At 36.1% G+C, this 22,948-nt stretch overlaps 1 protein-coding gene across 8 annotated transcripts in view; it reads right to left on the reverse strand.

Moving 5' to 3' along the window:
* Veph1 (ventricular zone expressed PH domain containing 1) overlaps nt 1–22,948 on the reverse strand; it is a 236,848-nt gene that overhangs the window by 208,348 nt on the left and 5,552 nt on the right. For all 8 annotated transcript variants that reach the window (XM_063249249.1, XM_063249247.1, XM_063249245.1 and 5 more), the window contains exon 2: nt 18,636–18,925. In XM_063249249.1, coding sequence (XP_063105319.1) covers nt 18,636–18,773 — 138 coding nt within the window. In that variant the 5' untranslated portion in view covers nt 18,774–18,925. The remainder of the gene's footprint in view (nt 1–18,635; nt 18,926–22,948) is intronic.

The raw sequence follows: 22,948 nt of genomic DNA on the forward strand, positions 1-22,948 counted from the left end.
TGACCAGTTGGTCTTGCCCACTGCAGTGTACTAGGAGGTACAGACCTGGGCAGCCTATGTTGGGCCTGACCCTCCAGGTCAACCTACTGAAGGCTTCACTGTGTTAGGGTGCACTGCCAGGTGCAGGGACCTGGTTTGGGCTAGCCTATTGGGCCTCAGTCTGTGGTGTCACCCAGGTCAAGGGCTCCCCACCAATCCCACTTGAGAGGGGAATATGCAACTGAAGTCACTGTAGCACCCTGTTCTGGCCAGTCTGCCTGGTTCCAGAATGTCTGTTGGAGCCTCTTTGTCTATGGAAAGGTCCCTATTCCTCTCACTCACCACAGGTCGATGCAGAGTCCACTGCCAGCTCTGCTCTCAATTCGGTTTGCCGATTCCCTCTCTCAGAGCATTCATGTCTCAAGTCAGTTGAAACCAATTCAGGTGCAGCAGCGGCAGCGAGTTCAATCTGCAAGTTCTGCCAGTGGCACCAAGACTTTAGGTGTTCCAATCGTAGCACCTGAACTACATTTCCAATTGGTTTCTCTCAGTTTAATTCATTCCTGGGTCAGCAGGGTATACTTTCCTCTGCTTAGGACTCCCCATGCTGCACCATTCCTGGAATCTAAGCTGGCTATCTCATAGAGCCTCTGTAGCTGCTGTTATCTACCCACCATCTTTTCTCAGTCTCCTTAAAGTTTATACATCCATAATTTCTTTAGTAAGCATTATGCTGGACTTTTGAGGTGAGACAAATATTTTATAATATAATAATTTATAACATTAAAGAAGTATCAATCTATTTCTATTTATGGTGTGGTGGTTAGAGACTTGGCTCAGTGCTAGCGTATTTGTCTGACATGTGAAAGTCTCTGGGTTCAACCCCAGTCCCACAAAAGAAAAAAGAAGAAGAAAAAGAAAGAGGAGAATGAGGAGGAGAAAGTAGAAGAATTACTGATGAATTTCATTTAATGCTTTTTTTTAGTGCCTATAGATATATTATTTTTGTCCTTAGAGTTATCATTGTGATAAATTTTTTTTGTCTTTTTCCTCTTTATCGGTACCAGGGATCGAACTCATAACTGCCTGCTTGCAAAGCAGGCGCTTATGCCGGTGAGCTAAATCCCCAACCCCTATCACTGTGATAAATTATAAGACACAAATTTCATAAGCCAACTTTGCATTCCTTGAATATATCTCACTAGATCCTGGGAAATAAATTTTTAATGTGCTGTTGGATTTTGTTTTTAATTGTCGGTTTCAGTTTGTCTGAAATTTAAGATTTTTGTGTCAATGTTTGGTTTTTATGTCAGTCAGTTATTAAATTTATGTTAATGTCATAACAGAATTTGGAAGATTTTTGCTCTCTATAACCTTACTTTCTTTTTTTAATGGAAAATGTCACAGCCCAAGAGATTTGAATTAAAATTTTTTGCAACTAATGTTTCTGCTTTTCCTATTATTTCCTGTAGCCTTTGTTTATGAATACTGGTGTTTTAGAATTTGATGTGTAGTTATTCCTAAGCTTTATAACTCTTGTGACCCAAATCCTCTAGCATAAAAATACCTTTTTGGATCTTATTTGATACTTTTTAGCATAAACTTTCTCCTGTCTCATGTAAAGATTATGATTTCTGCTTCTTTCAATTGTGTTTGCCTAGTGTTACTTTCTCATTTCATTCTTACTTTTAAAATTTCTTTTAAAGCATATGTTGCATTAAATGAATGATCATTAACCTTCTTATATAAGTTGGTAAAAAAACAGTTTAGTGGTCATTATTCAATTACTAATAGTCAAAGGCAATGTCTAGTATATGATATATACAAAATAACATAGTATCATGAATAAAAAATTAAATGGTAACTGATTAATCATTTGATTTCAAATTATTCTATCATAATCAAAATTTAAATATAATGGGGCTACATGTAGATTCAACAGATCTGCATTTGAAAACAGAAGTCTTGTCTTAGCAAATAAGTGGGCAAATTGTCTTTAATAATATTTAGCAGGGAAAACATGTTTTGATCAGCACTGATTTTCTCTCAAGGTATTCTTTCATGTGCTTTATGCTGTAACTTGGCATGGTATAAAAACAATAGCTTGTAAATCATATCTGCACCTGTGATATCATTTTACTTTAAAGTTAAGCAGCTTCATTTGAGTATCAAAAGAAACATTCCATATAAGATAAACTTATTATACAAAGCCAGTGGTTTCAAATGTAGCTAAGGTGGACTATATTAGATTCTAGGTATGTACACTGGCCACATCCTCCATCCAGACAGAACACAGGCACTCATCTCCTTATCAGCATAATCTGTCGTTAGTCAGAGGGAATGGCCTCATTCAGTGCTTCCTCCTTCACGTGGGACTGTTGACATCCAATGACTCGTCCACTGGGGACAGGAGGCCTGTTCACTTGTCTTAGGTGGACTCCGAAGGGTCATCCCACTTTCAGAGCATCTGTGAGACTGAGCCAGGCTTTTTTCACAACTGCACTTCAGGTCAACTTTTCCTGCTTCCCAATCTTCTTCATTCACTCCCTCACACGTAATGTTTCTGAGAAAAGTTCTGCACGGTAACCGTCACTGCAGACTGTTTTTCTAGGAGCCCAATTACAACAGAGTTTATATTGATAGCACTGAAGAACATAGCAAACCATACGCAAATAATAGTTTAATGATAACTGTCAAAGAGGTTTTGATTTAGATGAAATGGGTCTCAATGAAAGCTAAAGATGAAACTCAATGAAAATACATTAATGTACTTACGTGTCTTGGTTCATAAACACCAAGACAATCATGCTTAAGAAATCATTGACTTACTAGAGAAATTTAAAATGAGCTTTTGAAATGAGGCTAGAGGGGCTGGGGATTTAGCTCAGCGGCATAAGCACCTGCCTTGCAAGCAGGCAGTCGTGAGTTCGATCCCTGGTACCGATAAAAAGATAAAAAAAAAAAATACAGAAATGAGGCTAGTATATGAGTGATGTGTTATTGAGGTTGTTAAAGATAACAGTTTTATGATTTCTAACTAGAAAAGTTAAGCAGCTGTCAGTAAAGATAAATTCTGTGACAAGGTCACAGGTTGCCACTGATACATATAGTATTAAGTCTAGGTGCATCCTTTATAAATATTGGTATTACTGTGAACCTCTTGAAGTCAAGAATTTATTTACTAAAAAAGTAAAGTGTTTTAGGGCTGGGCATTTAGCTCCTGCTTGGCAAGTGTAAGGTTGTGAGTTCAACTCCTAGTACAAAAAAAAAAAAAAGCTTTTTAACTTGAAAATTTTTATATATCTAAATCTTACACATGAAATGAAGAATATTTTACTAAAAAAAAAAAAAACCTTTCCTCCTAAAACAGGAAAAATCTACGTAAGCGGCTAACTTCTTCCTTCAACAAATATTCAGACAAAAATTTTTAACTGATTTCAATGATGTAATTAAATAGTTTTAAACCTTTTGGCAAATGATCAGCTGTGCAATTAGGATTTTTCTAATTAACATTGCAAGAGATAAGCATGCATATGTTTATAAACTGTTCTCATAATGATCTGGTCATTGTCAATTTTAAAATAATATATCCTGAAGTGGTAGTATGTCAAATTGAAGAACTAGGTCACCAAAAAAGCCAGGAATGGTGCTGCTTCTGGCCTGATTATCAGGATGGCTCACCCTTACTCAGCCAGATAGTATACCTCGACTTCGGGTCACCCCATGCTGAAAACAGTCTTCAGAGAATGGCCGACTGATGCAAGGAACATGGACTATCTGAAATAAAGCACTCAGTGTTGGGGAGAGAATTTGACTAGGTGTGCAAGTTTGGAAGAGGGAATGGAGATATCTTATTATTATTGCTCCCTCTATTCATTTAGAGACAGAACTGCATAGTATTTATGGACAAGGATTGTGTCGGATGGCCTGTTGAATGCTAGGTTCTATTCTTACCAACTCTGTATCTTGAGTAATTGCTTATTTCCCTGTGCCTCAGGTTCTTGACCCTCACAACTGGAATATTATTGATACTTATTTCCTGGGATTGTTATGCAGATTAACTGAGTTACTGTATGGAAAAGACCTACCACAATGTTCAACACATAGGAAGTACAAAGAAATGTTAGCTATTATTTTTATTATTTTGTTTCAGAACACTAGAACCATAAATGCCAGTTTTGGTTTTATAACACAGTCAGTTAAAAACATTTCCTGGTACAGCTCATATTTATTCCACAACCACTTAATAAGACACATGAAAAGACTACATAGTTACTACTCTGGAATAGTTTCTTTCTACATTGACATCCATGCTAATAACTGTTTACCTTTGAGTCACTCTTTCTACCTTTAAAAGCACGTGCATATATATACATATATTATATATAATTACGTCATTATTTTATCACTCCAATAATCTTCAAGACCAAGTCCCTAATGATAGCACAACAGCAAATGGTTCCACAGCTGATAAGATCACCAAGGTTCTCATCAGAGAAAATATAAAAACATTTTAGGGATAACAAACTAATCGAAGCCATTCAGTATTCATGCAAGTCTATTTGAATTGAATTTTTAAACTTTACTAATTATAAACACTCAGGGTAATAAACATATAAGCCTCTGTCAGCAGATTAAACATAGAGCTCATTAGGTCTTCAAAATTTACTGACCCCATATTATGAAATTATATGTTAAGAATCAACTACTCAATGTATAAAGAAAATTCTCTTTGTGAAAAGTTCCAAGCTATTTTTTAAAAGAAACATGTTTAGAAAAAAAAACTTTTAGAAGTGAAAAATCTAAAAGATAGATGAAACAGATAAAAGATAGCTGAAAAAGATCCAATGGATTGGAGATAGAACTAAAGAAATGAAAAAATAATATATTATATAAACAGAAAATAACCAAATAGCCAATAAATAATAGCAAATAACCAAAAAGCATGGGAGATAAAGTGGGTTAGAATATGAAGTTGATTTGATAAAATATACTAAATAAATATTTCCTGATTGCGTAAGTGAGCTCATGCACAGGATTTCTAAAAGGAATAACATATGGGAAGGTTAATATTAGAGATGTTGTTCAAGAACTGTTCAAAACTGACAAAAGACTCAAGGCCTCAAACTTACAAAACACCATGAAGAAGCAAAAAAAGCTATAAAGATTAAATAAGATTATACAAATAATACCTCACCCACACACATAATGGTGAGCACCAAAGACAGAGAAGATATTAAAATGGAGAGAAAAAACAAGAACTGACAGCAGATCTTATAACCCATGATCAAAGTTACTGAGAAATAAATAGGCTTAGGTCGATTTAGAGATCTGCATTCAAGTAATTACTCAAAAGTGAGTGTAAAAATAAGGACTTTGTCAGAAAAATAAACATTGGAAGAGTATATCACTAGGAAGACTTCATTGAAGGGACTTTAAAAGTGTTTACTTAAGAGAGTAAGGTCTGGATTTAGAAAAAACAAGGAAGATAAGGAAACTAAAACAATTAAACATTTCAAGCAAGCACCGAGAATATTTTTTAACCAGTAATTTGAAAGAAGAGTTTCAAGGGTATTAAACAAGGGAAATAAAAGTATGGCTTAATAATAATATATGAGACAGACACTGAAGTGTTCCAAGGTCCTTATGGTAATAGAACTCTTGAATATCTTAAGACCCAATATTGTAATTAATCAATAATACAAAGATCACAATGATAAGATCTACCATTATTAGACGTAGCAAACAGAAAAAGACTGCTGATGAAATTATGAATGACATCATACCATAAAGACAGTCCTCCACAAGACGTAAACTGATCATACTAGATTCTTAGTTCTTTGAAATTTCTTCTTCTTCAAAGAAATTGCTCATTTCTCTTATTCTCAGTTGCACTACTTACTATAATGTGACAGGTAACCTTTTACCAAATATTTCAGTAGCAAAAAGGTATACTTTTTAAAAAAGTTACATACTTCCCTTGTTATCACTCTTTAGGAAAATATGGATACACTGTCTTTCTCTAAAGATGAATATTTGCTTCACTAATATAAAATTTATACCTTGATACTATATTTCTATGCCTTTCTGCATGGATGATAAGTTTTTATTTCAGTATCATATTATAATTTAGTTTTGAAAACATTTGAAGTGGGCATTTAACTCAATACTGGTAGGAACAACAATGCATCTAATTCCGTTGGAATATTAACAGCATGAAAAGCTATGACAAGTTCATACACATGTAGGCAGCGACAACTACATTATGCAGTGTCTGGCCAACAGTGACTGGAAAGTTGCCATCCATTATAAAGAACGTATTTATTTTACCTGCATTAAAATGTGAGTAATGTCTGCTTCAGACTTGATAAAAATACTGTGACTATGGTTGCTAAAATGGTAAAGGCAACTACTAAAGAATAAAAACAGGACTGGTGGTATATCTCAGTGGTATGTATGAGGGCCGTAACACACACAGACACACACACACACACAACACATCACACATACACAAATAGAAATAGATTGTGTAATTCTCAAAGCACTACTCTCAACAGAGGCTGAGAAAATGATAAAAACTCAACCAAAAACTGAGATTAAGATGAAGAGGAGTGTAGAAAAGTCAAGAAATATAACAAAATCAAATGAAGAAATGCACCCAAATATACTACTTTATACAATAAATAAAAGTTGACTAATTTTACAAACTAAAAGTATTATTATTCAATTTAAATTATTTTAAAAATCTTTCTAGATATGTATAAAATTATAGTTCAGTAATAATTACACAGAAAGGCAAAAATAAAAAGAAAAAATAGTCAACTACTATTTCAAAGAAAACAGGCAAAACTTACTAGGAATAAAAATGCTCAATAAATGATAATAAAAAGAAAATTTCTCTAAAGAAGGAATAACAATTCTAAACTTGTAAATACATATTTAAAGGTCTTCAATCTGAAAAATATACAAGGAAAAATTGAAAAATCCAAAATTATAGTGGAAAGTTGTACAATGTTTCCCAGTGCTTGATAATCTGAACAAATAGAAATTTTTTTGAGAATATAGAAATATATAATTATATTTATATAATAATATATATAATGATATATTATTAACAGGGGTTCTTTACTCTGAGTGTTTAATATTTGACATGAAATAATTAGAGAATACACATTCTTCTTAGGCACATATGAAATATTTCAAGAGTCGGTATAGTGTGGATAAGAACATGGCTTCTGAAATCAGACTCTCTGGGTTGGATATTCCTGGTTCTACCACGTACAGCCATTTAATCATGGGCAAGTTACATTATTGGTCTCTCTGTGTTTCAGTTTCTGCATTTATAAATGCAGAATATTACTATAGTATAATTGCAGTATAATATAGTATATAGTATAAATGCAGATAATATTACTATAGTATCTTAAAACCTTATTGAAAAGAATAAATATATTAACACATAAAAAGTTCTTAAAACGGTTTCTGCCACATGTGTTATGTAAATATTAGCTATTACTAACTGCAAGGATTAGACATAAACTATGTTACAAAGCAAGTCTCAACCATTTTTGAGCAACTGGTGCTGCAGCTGAAATTCTCTGACTGCATGCAAGTAAATTTTAACTTAAAAAGATTATAAAATTTTGGAAAAAAATTACAAATACATTTCTTGCTAAGTCATTGTTGAATCAAGGAAAATTATAATAAAAAAGAAAATATTTAAAATTTATAATTAAAATATAGATTGGAACTTGTAGGATGATGTTAAAATATATATCGGAACTTGTAAGATTACTTAGTAAGATATTTATAATTTAAATTCGGATATGAGAAGTTTGAAAATCAGTAACCTAATGATACAATAAAGAGATTAAAAAGAGGATAGTGGAATAAAACTAGAGAAAGTACAAGGAAAACAGTAAAGATTTTAGAAGAAATTAATGAAATAAAGATTCTATACAGATGACCAATAAACCAGAACTTTTTAAAAGAGAAAAGATCTGAAAATATTCACAAGAGAAAACACTGGAAAAAAACACTTACATATAGATACATCAGAAAAAAACCAGTAAGAATAACTTAAGCAATTTTATAACTATAAGTTTACAAAAAGATACAGTTTAAAATTGCCCATAAAATGTATTTTGCCAGAAATGAAAACAAAACTTCTAATTTTCCTCAAAGGAACTAGATCAATAGTTTAAAAATCTTTTAGAAATAATAATAAATTTATGATGCCCACGGGGTTTTACAGCTTTCTTTGAAATCTTCAATAATTAGATCATTGCAATTTTATAAAACTGTTGTCGATAACAGAAAACACTTCTCAACTGATTTTATGAGACTAGTGTGTATAACTCAATATCACTGCCAGGCAAAGCGGGTAGAAGAAAAGATCATGACAGTTCAATCTCATATATAAACATGGCTCCAAAACTCTTAAAAATAGCAGGCCAAATTAAAGATGCATTAGGATAAGTGACAAATCTCATTTTATCCTGGGAATGCAATAATGGCTTCATATCTGAAAAGTCTATTACTGCAACTCACCACATTAGCAGATCAAAAGGGAGAATATGATTATCTTGAATGTATAAAAAACAGTTGATAAAATTAAACAATTTTTAGAAAATAAAGATAAGAGTATTAACCAAAAGCCTGGAGCAAGCATGCTTATATTGAAAAGCCAGAAAACTTCCATTAAGTAAAAAATAAGAAAAGGAGAACTCATTCTACTTGATGCCATTCTGGAGAGCTTGTCAGAACCTGACACAAAGAAATAAAATGCATAAGGATCGGAAAGAAAGAAATTTTCAAGATGATGATGCTTACATACAAAATTCCAAAGGATGTATCCCTCCTATTTAAAAGTATTTCCTCTTCACTCTCTTCCTTTTATTTTGTCTTACTTATTTTTCTTTCATCGCTGAGACAAAATACCCAACACCCAAAATTAAGGAAGGAAAGGTTCATTTAGCTCACAGTTTGTACAGGTTTCAGTCCATAATTAGCTGACTCCAAGGCAGGGCAGTACATGGCAGAGGGACAACCATTCATGACAGTGGAATACAAAAGAAGCAACAAGTGAGAAATCATTAAGAAGACTCTTTTTGTCCCTTATATTGTGAGTAGACTACCTACCCTGTGCTGATGTAACATTTATACCCTAATTGCTGGTATTGGACCATGAACCAATCACAAAGTTTAGACTCAGCCACCTCTAAAAAGCCTCCCCGCCACCATGACTGCATGAGGCTTTGGGGGGACATCCAGACACAAACCACAACACTATTATTTGTAAATATCAACCTGTGCTTTGGCTTTTCCCGAGAAATGCTCAAGGTGTCACTGCTTATTTCTTCTGTTCTTTTTCTGCCATGTTTTGAACTGCTTCCAGTCTGGCTTTCATCCCTTACCCACCTGATTATACAGCTCTTGTCTAGTCACAACCTTCATGTGCTTGAATCTAATGGTCAGTTTTCAGTCCTTATCTTACTTTGCTGAAACAGCATTTGATTTTACTTTGTCCTTGGAACAATGTTTCACAGGATTTTTCAGGCACCACATCTTTTTCTGACTTCCTTTTCTTTCAGTGGATCTTTCTTTTCATCCTAATTTACTGGTCTATCATTATCTCCTTGATTTCTGAGAACTGGGTTTTGCCTTTGAACTTTCTTAGTCTATAGTTGCTCCTTTCACGATCTTGAACTCAATGGTGATTAGTTCCAAAATTATAATTTCCAGCCCAGACTTCTAAACTCTAGATGCATATACCTGACTATCCACATGACATCTCCATTCAGAAGTCTGATAGCCAGAACACACATGTCCAAAGAAGAATTTGTATTCCCACTTTGTTTCTTCCTTACCACCCTCTTTAAATATGTTCCTTCTCCATTCTTCCTCTTAGTCATCAAGCCAGGTATTCAGGCCATAAATCTTCAAGCTGTCATTCCCTCTCCTCCCTTCCTTCTCCATCTCCGTCTCCTTCTCCTTCTCTTTATCCTTCTCCTCCGCCTCCTCCTTCTCCTCCTTCTTCTTTTCTTCCCCTCTTTCCTCAAATAAGCAAATCCTGTTTGTCCCACCTTAGAAGATATACCCAGATTCTGGCTGTGATGGTAATGGTTTAGATCTAAAATGTCCCTCCAGCAGCTATGTGTTCAAGGCTTGGCCCCAAGTACAACCATGTTCAGAGATGATTCATAATTGCATGGACTACGGAGAGGTATTGAACATACAGGAGGTGGGGCTTGACGCAGGGAGTAGATCCCTGGGGCTATGTCCTGGAAGAGGACATCTCATTTCTGGTCCTTTCTTCAGTGTCTTCCTTTCTGCTTCCTCTGACTGCACTGGGGTGAGTCTCTTTCCTCCATCACACACTCATGTCATGTTTCTGCCTTAGAATCAGCAAATCTTGAGCTGAAAACTGTGTCATTGTGAACCAAAGGTAAACCTTTCCTCTTTTAACTTCTCTTTTCTCAGGTGCTTTGTCACAGCAATGAATAGCTGCTAATACAATGATAGTCCCTTTTTATCCACCAAGAATATGTTCCAAGATACCCAGTAGATGCCTAAAATCACAGATAGAGCTGAACCTTATGCATACTATTTTTCCTATACATATGTACTTGTGATAAAATTTAATTTGTAAATTATGCAAATAAGACAGTGGTGACTCATATATTTTCTGACAGAGACAGTCTTGCTATGTAGCCCAGATGGCCTTGATCTCACTATAGAGCATAGGCTAGATCAAACTCACAATGATCCTTCTGTGTTAGCCTCCCTAGTGCTGGGATTACAAGCATATGCTACCACCCACAATGAGAGTGGCAATATGAACTAATAATAAAATAGTTACAACAACGTAAAATAAAAGTTATGGGAATGTGGTCATGTTCTTTAAAAATACTTCATTTACTTTAAATTTTAGCAACCTGAGCATGTGACTTTTTCCTTATTAAATTGAGAATTAACCACTTTTTAACATACAGGAGTACATTTTTCACACAGAGGAAGTAAATTGCCATCATTATTACTTTTGAACTTTATTTTGGCACCTTATTCAGTAGAACAAAGGTTTCTGTAACAAAGCACTGCAACACCATGATAGTCTATTGAGTAACTGAGAATGACTCCCAGGTGGGTAGTATATACAGTGTGATTACTCTGGGTGAATTCATGGTTAATTTCCAGGTGGGACAAAATAGATTCTGTCTTTTATGAGATTGCCTCACACAATCCAGAACAAAGGCAGTTTAAGCTTATAAATTGTTTATTTCTGGAATTTATCCTTTAGTATAGTCAGGCCATATTCAACCACAGGGAAATGGAACCTCTAAAAATGAAACCACGGGAATGGGGGGAACTACAGTACTTTTTGCCATCACCATTCCTCCATGATGGCACCTGGCAGTGCTTCTCCTCTGGGTGATTGATAATTTTCTGACTTCATTGATTCAACCTTTATAATGATTATTCCCAAAACAAGAAAAGGAAAGGAAAATTATGTTCCTTCTACTCAGAACCCTAGTAGCTGCCTAGGGGCCTACATAACACAGCACATACTTCTTCTCTGAACATGCTCCATTGATTCCCACTACTGCTGTTCCTAAAAACTCAAGGCTACAACCTCAGGACCTTTGTACTTGATGGTCCTCTTGTCTGAAATGAATTTTTTCAGATAGCCATTACTATTGCCTCTTCAACTCAAAAAAGATTTAAATGACAGCTTCTTAGTATGGACTACATTGTCTTCCTATTTGAAATCTCCTTTACTCTCTGTCTTTATTCTCTATTATCTCCCAATGTGCTCTATATTTGTCTTACAAATTTTATTTTCTGTTTAACTAATAATGGATGATGTCAAGGCTTTATTTTGTCCATATTGATAATATCTATATCCCAGTATCACAGTGTCCTAACAATATTGGTTAAAATGGGAAAAGATACACAGATAAGTGATTAGGGCACTCAAGTAAGCTTTCTGGGTATTAAATCACTAAAAATAATGCATTATAATCACCTGAAAAAAGTTGGAAAATATGGCTTTAAATAATGAATATCATTTATAGTCTTATCTTTAAAAAAACATTTAAAAAGAGATATAGAAGGTTCTTAAAAATATTATTATATTTGTTTTTTGAGACAGAGTCTTGTGATGGAGTTCAGGTTGGCGTCAAACTTACAGCCTCAGCTTTCTGAGTGCTGGGATTAGGGTGTACACCACCAGGCTAAGTTCAAGATGCTTAAAATTATTAAGAAGACAAAGCACAAAATGTTACTGAAAGATATGTATGAAGCTCTAAATAAATGGATATGAATACAATATCTACAGTTCAGAGGATAGTACCATGATGTTATTTTTTCAAATGTATATATATTTATAAATGCACAAATACAGATAGATAATACCCAATCAATATATTGAGAGAATTTTTCATAAAAACTGAGAAGTTTAACATAAAATTATAAAGTAACAAAAATAAACCAATATTTTGCCTTAAAAAAAGAAAGGAATTTTTAAGCAGTCTGGTGACACTTGTTCTATGTGATATGAACAGGTCACAAAGTAAGAGATAAGCCACTTACTGGAATAAGGTATATAACTTGTCTAAAAAAACAAAGAAATACTACCAGAGTATGTAAGGCCCTCCAGGTTAGTAAGAAAAGATTTAAAAACTGCAGTGGAAACAGGAAAAAAAAAAGTGAGGAAGTACGTCACTGAAGAGGAAACCTAAAAGACAAAGAGCAAACAAATATATAAAACAATGGTCAGCCTAAGAAAGGGGCATACACATTTATATAACAATGTAATGTTGCTTCTGTTAGATTGAAAAGAAGTTTTAAAATCTGATAAAAGCAAGCATTAGAACTTTGTATACTATTGATGAGAATTTAAGTTGGTACACACATTAGAAAGCAATTTGGTGTATACCATAAAGTCAGAAGTATACAGAATTCTAAAACCAGTAAAACCAGTTGCTTCATTTTTTGTTACATATCTTATTTAGAAGTACTCATTTGTCAAAATTCCCAATTTTAACAATGTCTATTGTAGCACTGTATAAAAACTAAATGTGAATCAAAAGAAGAATGGATAAATAAATTATATATATTCATATAAATACAATATACTGTCCATTACGTAAATGAAACTCCATGTACCAAAATGGATAAAAGCTAGTATGGAGCTTTACATCATTACTTACATAAATTTTTAAAACATGAAATACAGTACAATGCTATTAATACTTTTAGAACCATGAATATGTAGCAAAGGAATAAAACTACGTGTGGATGAATACCACAGTGAGGATATTGATCAACCTAGGAAACTTTAAGGAGAAGAACTGGAAGAGAGAGACAGAGACAGAGACAGACCGAGAGAGATTGGCAGGGAATTTCAGTTATGCCTAACTTCTTAAATGGATTGTTTCCATTTGCTTAATAAGTTTCATCGTTTTAAAAAATTAAAGGGAACTGGAGAGTGGATGGGCTGATTGGTCATGCAGTGAGCTTTCTTGGAAAAGTAGGAGAAGCAAATGAGCGGATAAGAAGACATCATTTGAAGCTGTCTGAGCGGAAAGCCAAGTTAGTAAAGGAAACAGTTATTGGTAAAAGTAGTCCAGAAAGGATTTGAAAAAGAAAAACCTCTAAGGAAATTAATAAAATTTCGAATAAGAAGTCACAGCTTCAGAATAAAGCACAAGGGCAAAATACTTTACAGTAATGTTTTGGGATAACTGATGGTAAAAGAGAGCATGAATTGGGGAGTGAAATCTAGTCAAGTTCAATAATCTTGTGAGTAACTTTGGGGGAAGGGTTAGAGGCTTGCTTCCTGCATTTTCAGGTACAAAACTTGAAGTAATTACATAAGACATTTGACAGAATCATGATGTTTCAGGAGTACCAATATGCTGCCATGAGGTCCAACGACATAAATATATCAATAGTGGTTTAAAATGTTACATAATCACTTAAAAATTTAAAGTTATACAATTACAAGATTTGATTCAACCTGAACATTCAGATACCCCACAAGATAAATGGGAACAATGTGTGATGTTACCAACTGAAAGGAAAATTTAAAAACAGAGCATTGTATTTGATTTGTATCATCAGTTGTTCTAAGCAACTGGTCCATGCACTGAACAATGATAAATCACAATCATATATTAAGAAGATTCCAGGGAAGGCCATCAGAATGCTCAGAATGTAGACAGTACTTGGAGCTACAGTGAAGCATTTTCCAGGACATTGAAAACAAAATTGCTCTTTGAGGACTAAACTAATAAACTATTTGTCCCTGTGGGATTAGGCAGCTATAGGCTTAAACTGACACTGTATCTGTACAGGTGTGACTATATACTTGTTACATGTACCTCAGGGAGGAAGAATGGCCTAGACAGTAATAAAGGAAGAAGAAATATAAGTAACAAAGTATTCCCTTTCTGAAAAGGTTGAGCAAATAGACATGGGCAGAACAGAATAATGCACACACAAATTCAGACCCATGTAAGTTATACTTTTCATTGTAAATCAGTAAACTGACATTCTAATTTATACATCCAAAGCTTATATTTAGACAGCATGAGTCTTCCAGATCTGACAGTTAAGGGTTGTGATGTCAGATGCCATAATCTTTCCTTGACACAGGTTCTTTGTCATGGGAGAACACAAGGATGCCAACAATGTTTAGTTGGAAAGAGAGAAGCTAGAGGTGAGAGCTGATGTTCATCTTCAAAGATCTAGTTTTTCTTGCATGAACAGAGCTAGACTTTTAATTGATGGGAGTACAAAGACTGATGAGTAGAAAGCCCAAAAAGCAAGATTTCCTCTGGCTAAATAAAAGAAGGAACACGCTAATCATCTGAGCTTTCTTCTAACAGTGAAAAGCTGTATCTTTGTCAGAATTCTTTTTGTTTTAGAATTCTTTGATCACAAGCAAGAGAACAAGTAAGGATAGCTATAGCAAATAATAAAAATTAAAACATAGGAGGTGGCAATGGATTTGAAAAAAAGGCTGAAGTGTTTGGATATAGAAGAGGCAAACAACAAGGCAGTTGTAGTGACAGAGAGCAAGAAATCAAAGGATTGCCTCTGGGCGTACTACTGTATCATGATAAATCACCTAATGTTGACTTTGTCCCTAGAATCACTGAGAAATAACCTAGGATGGACAAGTGGCTGAGGTGTCCTTTCTTCCCCCTGCTTCCCGTATCAGCACAGGGTAGGGAACTATCAATGGGGAGGAACTTTGTTGATGGCCCCATCCTAGTTTCCTGCAAAGGAAAGAAACTATTTTACCAGAGGAAATTTGAGAGAATGAAAAAAAAAAAAATACTACAACTTCCTAAAGCCTCATCTTTGCAAATGCAGAAGGGGAGGCCACCTATTTGTCAGGAAAGGATTTCCGTCCTGGAAGGAAGTTGGAAAAGGCAATTTGGAAAGCACTTTGTTATTCTTTATTCTCATTACTGATACATCCGGTCATTAGGAAATGTCCAATAAGGAAGCCCTGGGAAGCGTCCAATGTGGCTCCTGAGAAAGTGAGCAGGGTGGCTCAGTGGATTAATCAGAAAATAAAAACAAGGAGTTAATGGCATTGGTTACCTCAAACTTAATAAATGTATATTAGAGACCGCTCTCTTCCTTCTGCTCCCTTGATGGTCACAGATAAATGGATGCAAGGAGATGCAATCAAAGTTAGGAAATGAAGAAGACATGTAGACTTGCTCGCCAGACCCGCGGGTGGGGCAGGATGCTAATCAGAGGGTTTAAAGTTTTGACAGTTTCTAGGCATATTCCCAGAAGAACTGAAAGCATCATACCACAGTGATATATGTGCACCTATGTTTATAGCAGCACAATTTGTAATCACCAGATCTTGGAAACAAGCCAAGTGTCCATCAACTGAGGAATGGATAAAAAAGTTGTGGTATTTCTATACAATGGAGTATTATTCAGCTATAAAGAAGGATCACATTGAGATATTTATCAATAAATGGGCGCAGCTTGAGACCATACTCAAAAGTGAAATAAATCAATCTCGCATGTGTGAATACCGAATAGTTTCCCTAATATAAGTAATGATTCAAATATATAAAAATATGTGGTAATCATGATTCCCCATTAGGTGGCCTTGGAGCCTTATAAAGTTTTCACTCATTAATTAGAAAGGCTTTATTCTGGGCTTCTTGATTTGAAAATATTTGAAGCTAGAGTATATGAAGTTTTATCCAAATATTTCAAGGAAAAAGACACTATGGTAACTACTATTAAGTCAGGTTATATGGTGGTGAAGTACTAGGTTGTTGAAACAGTCATGCTGGGACCTCTATTGTTATATTGTTATGTCCTGTTTTATCTCAATCTCCCCCTTATTGTTTTAAAAAAATTATTTAGTCATTTCTTATGTTTGTCTTAATTAAAGAAAAAACTCAAAAAATTAGGATATATAAATAGTAACTCTTTTTGATTTCCTATTAACTTGTTTTGAAGTCCTGTAGTACTCCCACAATCTTGTTTTGACTGATTAGACTCTGTTCCATTCTATATGGTAGTATCAAGTTTGAAGACATAGGCAACTACTTTGAAGACAATAAGATTCACTAAGATACCCATTCTGGTTTGACTATTGTCTTCTTCGGAAGTCCTGTAATGTTTACAATGCCTAAGTTTTATTGGTCTTGTTCTCTACTGTTTTGTCCAACTTTATAATATCTAATGAGATAGACAATTCTTTTTAAGGAAACAAGGGACAACGTTGATAACCATTGTTGATAAACTTGTACTCTGTTCTACACCATGTGCTATGTCTATCCTTGGTATTGACTGACAGCTTTGTTTTGCCATATTTGACTGTATTCTCCCCCCCCCCAAAAAAAAGTAATAAGCACTAAGGAGTAATGAAATCCAAAGTGTGTGAATTTTGTTGTAAAAAAGAGAGGGAAAAAAAAAAGAAAAAGAGCTCTAACGGATATAACAGCAAGTGTGTTTAGGGGTGTTAAATAGCTGACTGTATCAATGTTTTTGGATCATTGAACACAGCTGTTTGCAGTCTACCTGTTTGAATGTCCACCTTGTATTCTTTGATACTGTGATTTGAGGAACTATTTTCAAGATGATAATATGTAATATACTAACAGGTGATTTCTTACTGTTATGTTTTTTTTTTGTTTGTTTGTTTTGTTGTTTTTTGTAGTTCTGTATTACGTGTACCCTTACACCGCTTTGGTTTGTTTTGTGTTTTTCTCTTTTTCCTCTTAAATAAAAAAAAAATAAAGTTTTGACAGTGCTCTTAATAGTAGGGAACCTGCCAGCCTTAATGGTTAAACTAGTGGGGTCATCTACTAGGACCTAAAATTCTGGATTTCATATCTGTGAAACAAAGCAACTGATGAAGGAAACAAAAGAAATCATTGACCACTAGTGACCTCTGGTGGAAACACACTTTAGGGACCTTTGATTTTTTTTTTCCCCCATATTAGGAAAATAAAAACCAGTGGCATACTCGCCAGTTTATTTCCAGAGGAATGAAGGAAGGGGCTGCTAGAAACAGCATGGAAATCTTACTCAGAAAGCAGAGACCGATCAGGAACACTTTGTGTTCAGTTGTGTTGGTCAGACCATATTGATTATCGTGCTGGAAGAAATGTGGACATGTGATTGCTGTCGAAGACACTACTTGAGAAAAGGATGGTTGGGCAATGACTTCATGGTCAGTGGGGAAACTTGGCATGTTCATGGCAGTCAGCAGGAGAACACGCTGGCAGGCTTAAAGATCAAGCTGCACTGGCTGCCAGCACGCTTTTAAAACACCCCTTTATTATAACATGGAAGAGAGTTGTTAGATCTAAAATACAGACACATGTGCCAATTCAGTACTTTATGGCTTGAGTTCTAATACTCTTCTTCCAAGTGGTTGTCTGTGCCAAGTTGACAAAGACTATTGAGTTGTGAGGATGAGACAGGAAGCCTAGGCTCTGCAACAAAACCAGTCTCATAGAGGCCTGAGCACGACCAATGTCAACATCAAGCCACATTGAGCACTCCGTATCCCTCCCCTTTGCAACCTGACAGATCACACCAGGGATTCATAATAGGGGCACTGAATTAAGTGGGGACTGGTGGGTAGAAAACAGAAAAGAGGAAAGATTTAAAGGGGGGGGGAGAACGCACAAGCATTACCACGCCTTGGGCAGCTGTCGCTTCCTGCAGCAGGTGATTGCTGTCCTGGCCCCTCATATCACCTGTGTGGCAGGAGGTGTCACACTGCCATCTTTCATTATTCAGCCTCCACCATGTACCCTGCCTCGTTTGCAGATGCTGTTGTGCAGCTTGGCAAGTCTGCTCTATTTCAAATTTGCTACCTATCCTCTCCATGTCTTTCAAGGATGCAAAAATAGACCCTAGATAATCCACTTGTGAGAACTGCACTCTGAAATTCCAGAGTTCTAGTCTCTGTGAGTGGACATAAGGTGGCCTTACTGCTCCCTAAGCTAAAGACATTCCTGGTGTTATTTCTTGGTCACCAAGTAAACTACAGCACCTCTTTCTCTTGCCAAGATACTTCTTTTCTCCGGGAAATACACAATCCTGTGGCTATAGCCTAGGTCACTGCAGGGATTTAGTGTATAAAGCAGTTTACTTACTGATGATGAGCTAATTATTTTAATCTGCTCCAAAGCTTCTGTTAGGCTGTCTTCAATCTCGGAGTCATCTAAGGAAAAGAGGTCACCAGCTCGTGAAAGATCTTTTTGTCCCAAAACCAGTCTAAACAGCTGATGCATGTCGAGGAGTTTTATCAGTTGATTTTTTGTAGACTCAAGGCCATATGTTCAGTTTTCTGAGGTTAGTAAGAGAAAAACTTGCAGTAGAAGGTACATTTCATAGTCCATGAAAGGTCACTTTTCTCCAGACTTTGATGTCTTCTGTGGCACTTCTGTAAGGGAAATAAATGACACAATATAGCCTCTGGCAGAACAGCATGAGCTTAGAGTGCTACGCTGGTGCCTGGAAGACAGAGAAGGAGAAGCGGGGGTCAGACAGACACAGAGAGACAGAGACAGAGACAGAGCAAGACAGAATGAGGCAGAGACAGAGAAACTTGGAAATGCACAGGGTAACAGATCCTGACTTGATAGTCTTCAGATGACCTCTTTCTTTAGTTTGAACTTTAAAGAGCAGAACAAAAACTATATTTATTTGCTCCTGCTTTTTTCCTATGTCTTTCTACATTCCATATAAAAGGAAACAAGTACACAGGCAATAAACATGTACAATAAGTGCCAGATATTTCCCAAATAGATAACCATGGAAATCAAACAGAAAGGGAGATTGAGAGAGAACAGGAAATATCCTTTAGACTCAAATGCCTGGGGGCTTTTCTCAGATCTTTGACATGGAAACCAATTTCTACCCTCTTGGTGGGATTTCCTGGCTATACTGGCAATAAAAGGCCTCTTTACCTTTTGTGCAGATGGTGAGCTAAAAACTTAGCCTATTCCTATGTGTTTTCTAATCCAAAAACAATGAAATAAAGAACTCTACCTAGATATATGGGGTTAGTTGACTCTGTAATGAGCATTAACATGAACTTCAACTTGAACACTGACATTAGACATGATAGCACTGCAGTGTAGGCTAAAAAAGAAGTGTTTTCTTAAAAAAAAAAAAGTGTAATTCTCCCTATATTCCTCTAGTTGTAATAATGAAGTCCTATTGCGCCTCTCATTTAACTAACAGTCCACAGAGACTATACAATGACACAAATTACATGCATGATTATTATCATTAGACCCCTTTTGGATCTAATAAAATGACAGACCAGTCTGTATTAATACAGATTTGAATTATCATTTAAAGGAAGCCAGGGAGATTTGATGAATTCCCCAAGAATCCACTGTACCTGTGGCAGGGCTTGTCCCCTGATTTCAAACCAGTGGGCTTCCCCCATTCTACAGTGGAGTGGAATCAATTCATACACACAGATAACTTACACATGCAGCCACATGTCAGATAGTGAGAGCTCAGAGGAGCGGTGGTTAACATTTTAGAGCTTCAATGACAATGAACAGCTGCCTGCAACTTGCACACCATAGATTTGCCACCACTGGCCTAAAATGAGTTATTTAATAAAGCTACAAAATGCTCAGAACTTCTTCCAATATGAGAGTGGAAAGTGAGAGATAAGTCAGTGGTTCCTTCAGTAATTTCAAACCTTCCCTCTAAGGTTGCTGTGTGTGTGGGTGCTGAACACAATTTTAAAGTTTCAAGATACATACTCTCTATACAATGTGGTCTCTAGACATGAACTAACTCATTAATGAGACACTGAACTAGATGAGCTATCACAGTATTTACATGATGCAATGCATGGGCAATATTTGAGTTTTCAGGCTGGGCGTGGTGGTTCGGCCCTGTAATTCCAGGAGGCAGGAGGATAACTGTAAGTTTAAGGCCAGCCTGGACTACATAGTGAGATCTCACCTCAAAAAAAATCCTCAAAATATTAGAATTTTCAAGATGTTATTGTTTATATGTAATTCTTACACTATCTATTAGCTTTAGAAAACAATACCCACTACTTACACATCTTTGTATGCCAGGCTTAGATGTTTTTTTGGTTAATGTTGCCACACTTAATATTCATAAAGTTGTTATGAGCATCTAGAGACATATCATGTGCCATTTTTTAAAACGAGAAACGTGAAACATTTAAACACAGTAGCACACCCCAGTCCTGCACACAGTAAACTGAAGAGCTGGGATTTGCACCTAGAGATTCCAGTGCTGGGCTCCAAGTTTATAAGCAACAGTAACAGGAATGAAGGCACTGGTGGGGCCATAAAGTAAGAAAAAGATCATCTTTTCTGCACAGCACCCTTGTGCATCTGGAATCCAAACAACCAGAGAGCAGGAGAGTCACAAAAAGAGAAGATCAGGAAGGAAGAAGAGAACTGGGCAGAGGAAGAGCAGAGTGAGGGTGCAAAGAAATCTGCACTCTTGCAAACATGGAAAAATTATAATATCTACCCCAAAATTCAGGCAGTGTTTTCTTGAATCTTCCTTTTAACACATTCTTTTTCTAGTTTTAGATAGTTATGGAGATAACCTCAATGAAGTAATGTCCATGAAAATAGCAGACTGGGTAGAAATAAGTTTGAAACTTATAAGGCAGATTCAGGTGCATCAGACACATGCAAGCAGGTGCTCGATGTGAAGCAGGAATTTGTGCATGTGCAGAGATGCACAGAGGCTTTTCACTTGGTGTGGAGCCATATCCCTGCTGGCAATTGCCGTTGATACGCTTGAGTGTCCATAATGTGCAAAATGTTTCTTGGGGCCCAAGCTCTACAGGAAAACTTTCTCAGACCCTGGAGTTGGGTGAGGAGACACGAAACTTACATTAAGCATGCTGCAAATGGAATGATTGACAGAAAGTCTCCTGGATACTTCAAAAAGAAGTTTGGGAAACAGGACAAAGCAGGGCTTTGTGGAGGAAAGGGCCTTTGAGTAACATCACTTACAATGCGTAAGACTTTTACAAATAGTATTTAGTGTGTACGTGCTGAATATAGGTGAGGCATTGGTTTGGGAAGGAGATTGAAGGCTCAGCTTGGCCATTCAGAGATTGTGGTGTGGAGGACCATCTGGATGACTCTCTTGGAAAGGGGAGCAATTATCTCCATTTTGGCTAAACCTGGACCTGTATTCATGTATTGATATGTACAGAGCTGACCAGGACTTTTTCTTTTTCCCTCAATTGGTTTTAAGCAATGCATATCAGTCTAGTAGAGGCACTAATGTATAGTCTTTAAAGCAGGGTGACAGGTCAGTGTTGACCTGCTCCATAGCTCCCCAAAGTCATGTATGAGCCAGGCCAGAGGGAAGGTCATGCTCCATACTGTTGGCTGGGATTGAGCCAAAAATCAGGCTCAGAGATATAGCTCAGTGGCACAAGTGCATACTTGACAAGCATGAGGTTGTGAGTTTGATCCTTGGTACCAAAAAAAAAAAAAAAAAAAAAAAATTATGCATCAGAGTTGATGCACTAACTCCAAAAATTAGATACTGCCTCGAACTGTGTATGCAGATTACTCTTTCTGCATCTTTCTCTGCATATTGCAGAGGTGATCTCATACCTGCAACCTAGTACAGATCAGGGCACACACATACTTCCCACCAAGACTACAGTCTTCATCCGGAGCCTCTCTCCTCTTATTTAATGAAACTTGCATTCAGCCCGGGGTCATGGCCTTTGTTTCCGTTAGCCATCATCCTAGCTGGATTTAGGACCCCCTTGGCTTCTCACAACCACAAATGTCTTAGTGTCTTTATTCTCACCATGCATTGCCTGGTAGCGGTAGATTGGAATTAACTTGCTAGGGTTCCACTAATTTTGCCACGGGATTACAAGTATAAACTTCCCAGACTGAGCCAAGGACTGGAAAGGACTCTCTTTATGATGAAACTTTTTGGTTCTTGCTTTTCCTTTCCCTGAGTCTGGGTTGTCTCATCTGCAAGATGAGAGTAATGCTTTCCTCATCTATTTCACTAGCATGTTTTGAAGATCAAAGTTGATAAAGCGTGAAAAGAATCTTTGTAAAATAATGACACTTGAGGCTCAGATAATGAAGTGAAGGCCTCAGAATCAGACTCAAAAAGGAGGTTTTTCTGTGACTTTCTTCTGTCCTTCTGTCCCCCTAGCTCCTTTCTTTTCACCAAGGCAAGCCACAGAGAGTAGAATTTCTCTTGTCCAACACAGATTATAGAAATTAGAACTTCTCTGTTCCTCCAAAGCAAGCCATAAAGACTAAAAATACTGATTTTCCCCTCTTTCTGTCTTGGAGCATTCTACAAAGAAATTTTCCAATCTGTTTGATAGTAGATTATAAGATTCCAATTCTAGAAGGGGGCCTGCCCCATATCCAGGAGAAAAAATGCTTCCCAAAGAAGCTGAAAA

This window comes from Cavia porcellus, unplaced genomic scaffold (genome assembly GCF_034190915.1).
Source record: "Cavia porcellus strain 051 isolate PalLab524CR breed Dunkin Hartley unplaced genomic scaffold, mCavPor4.1 scaffold_5, whole genome shotgun sequence".
Taxonomy (NCBI): Eukaryota; Metazoa; Chordata; class Mammalia; order Rodentia; family Caviidae; genus Cavia; species Cavia porcellus.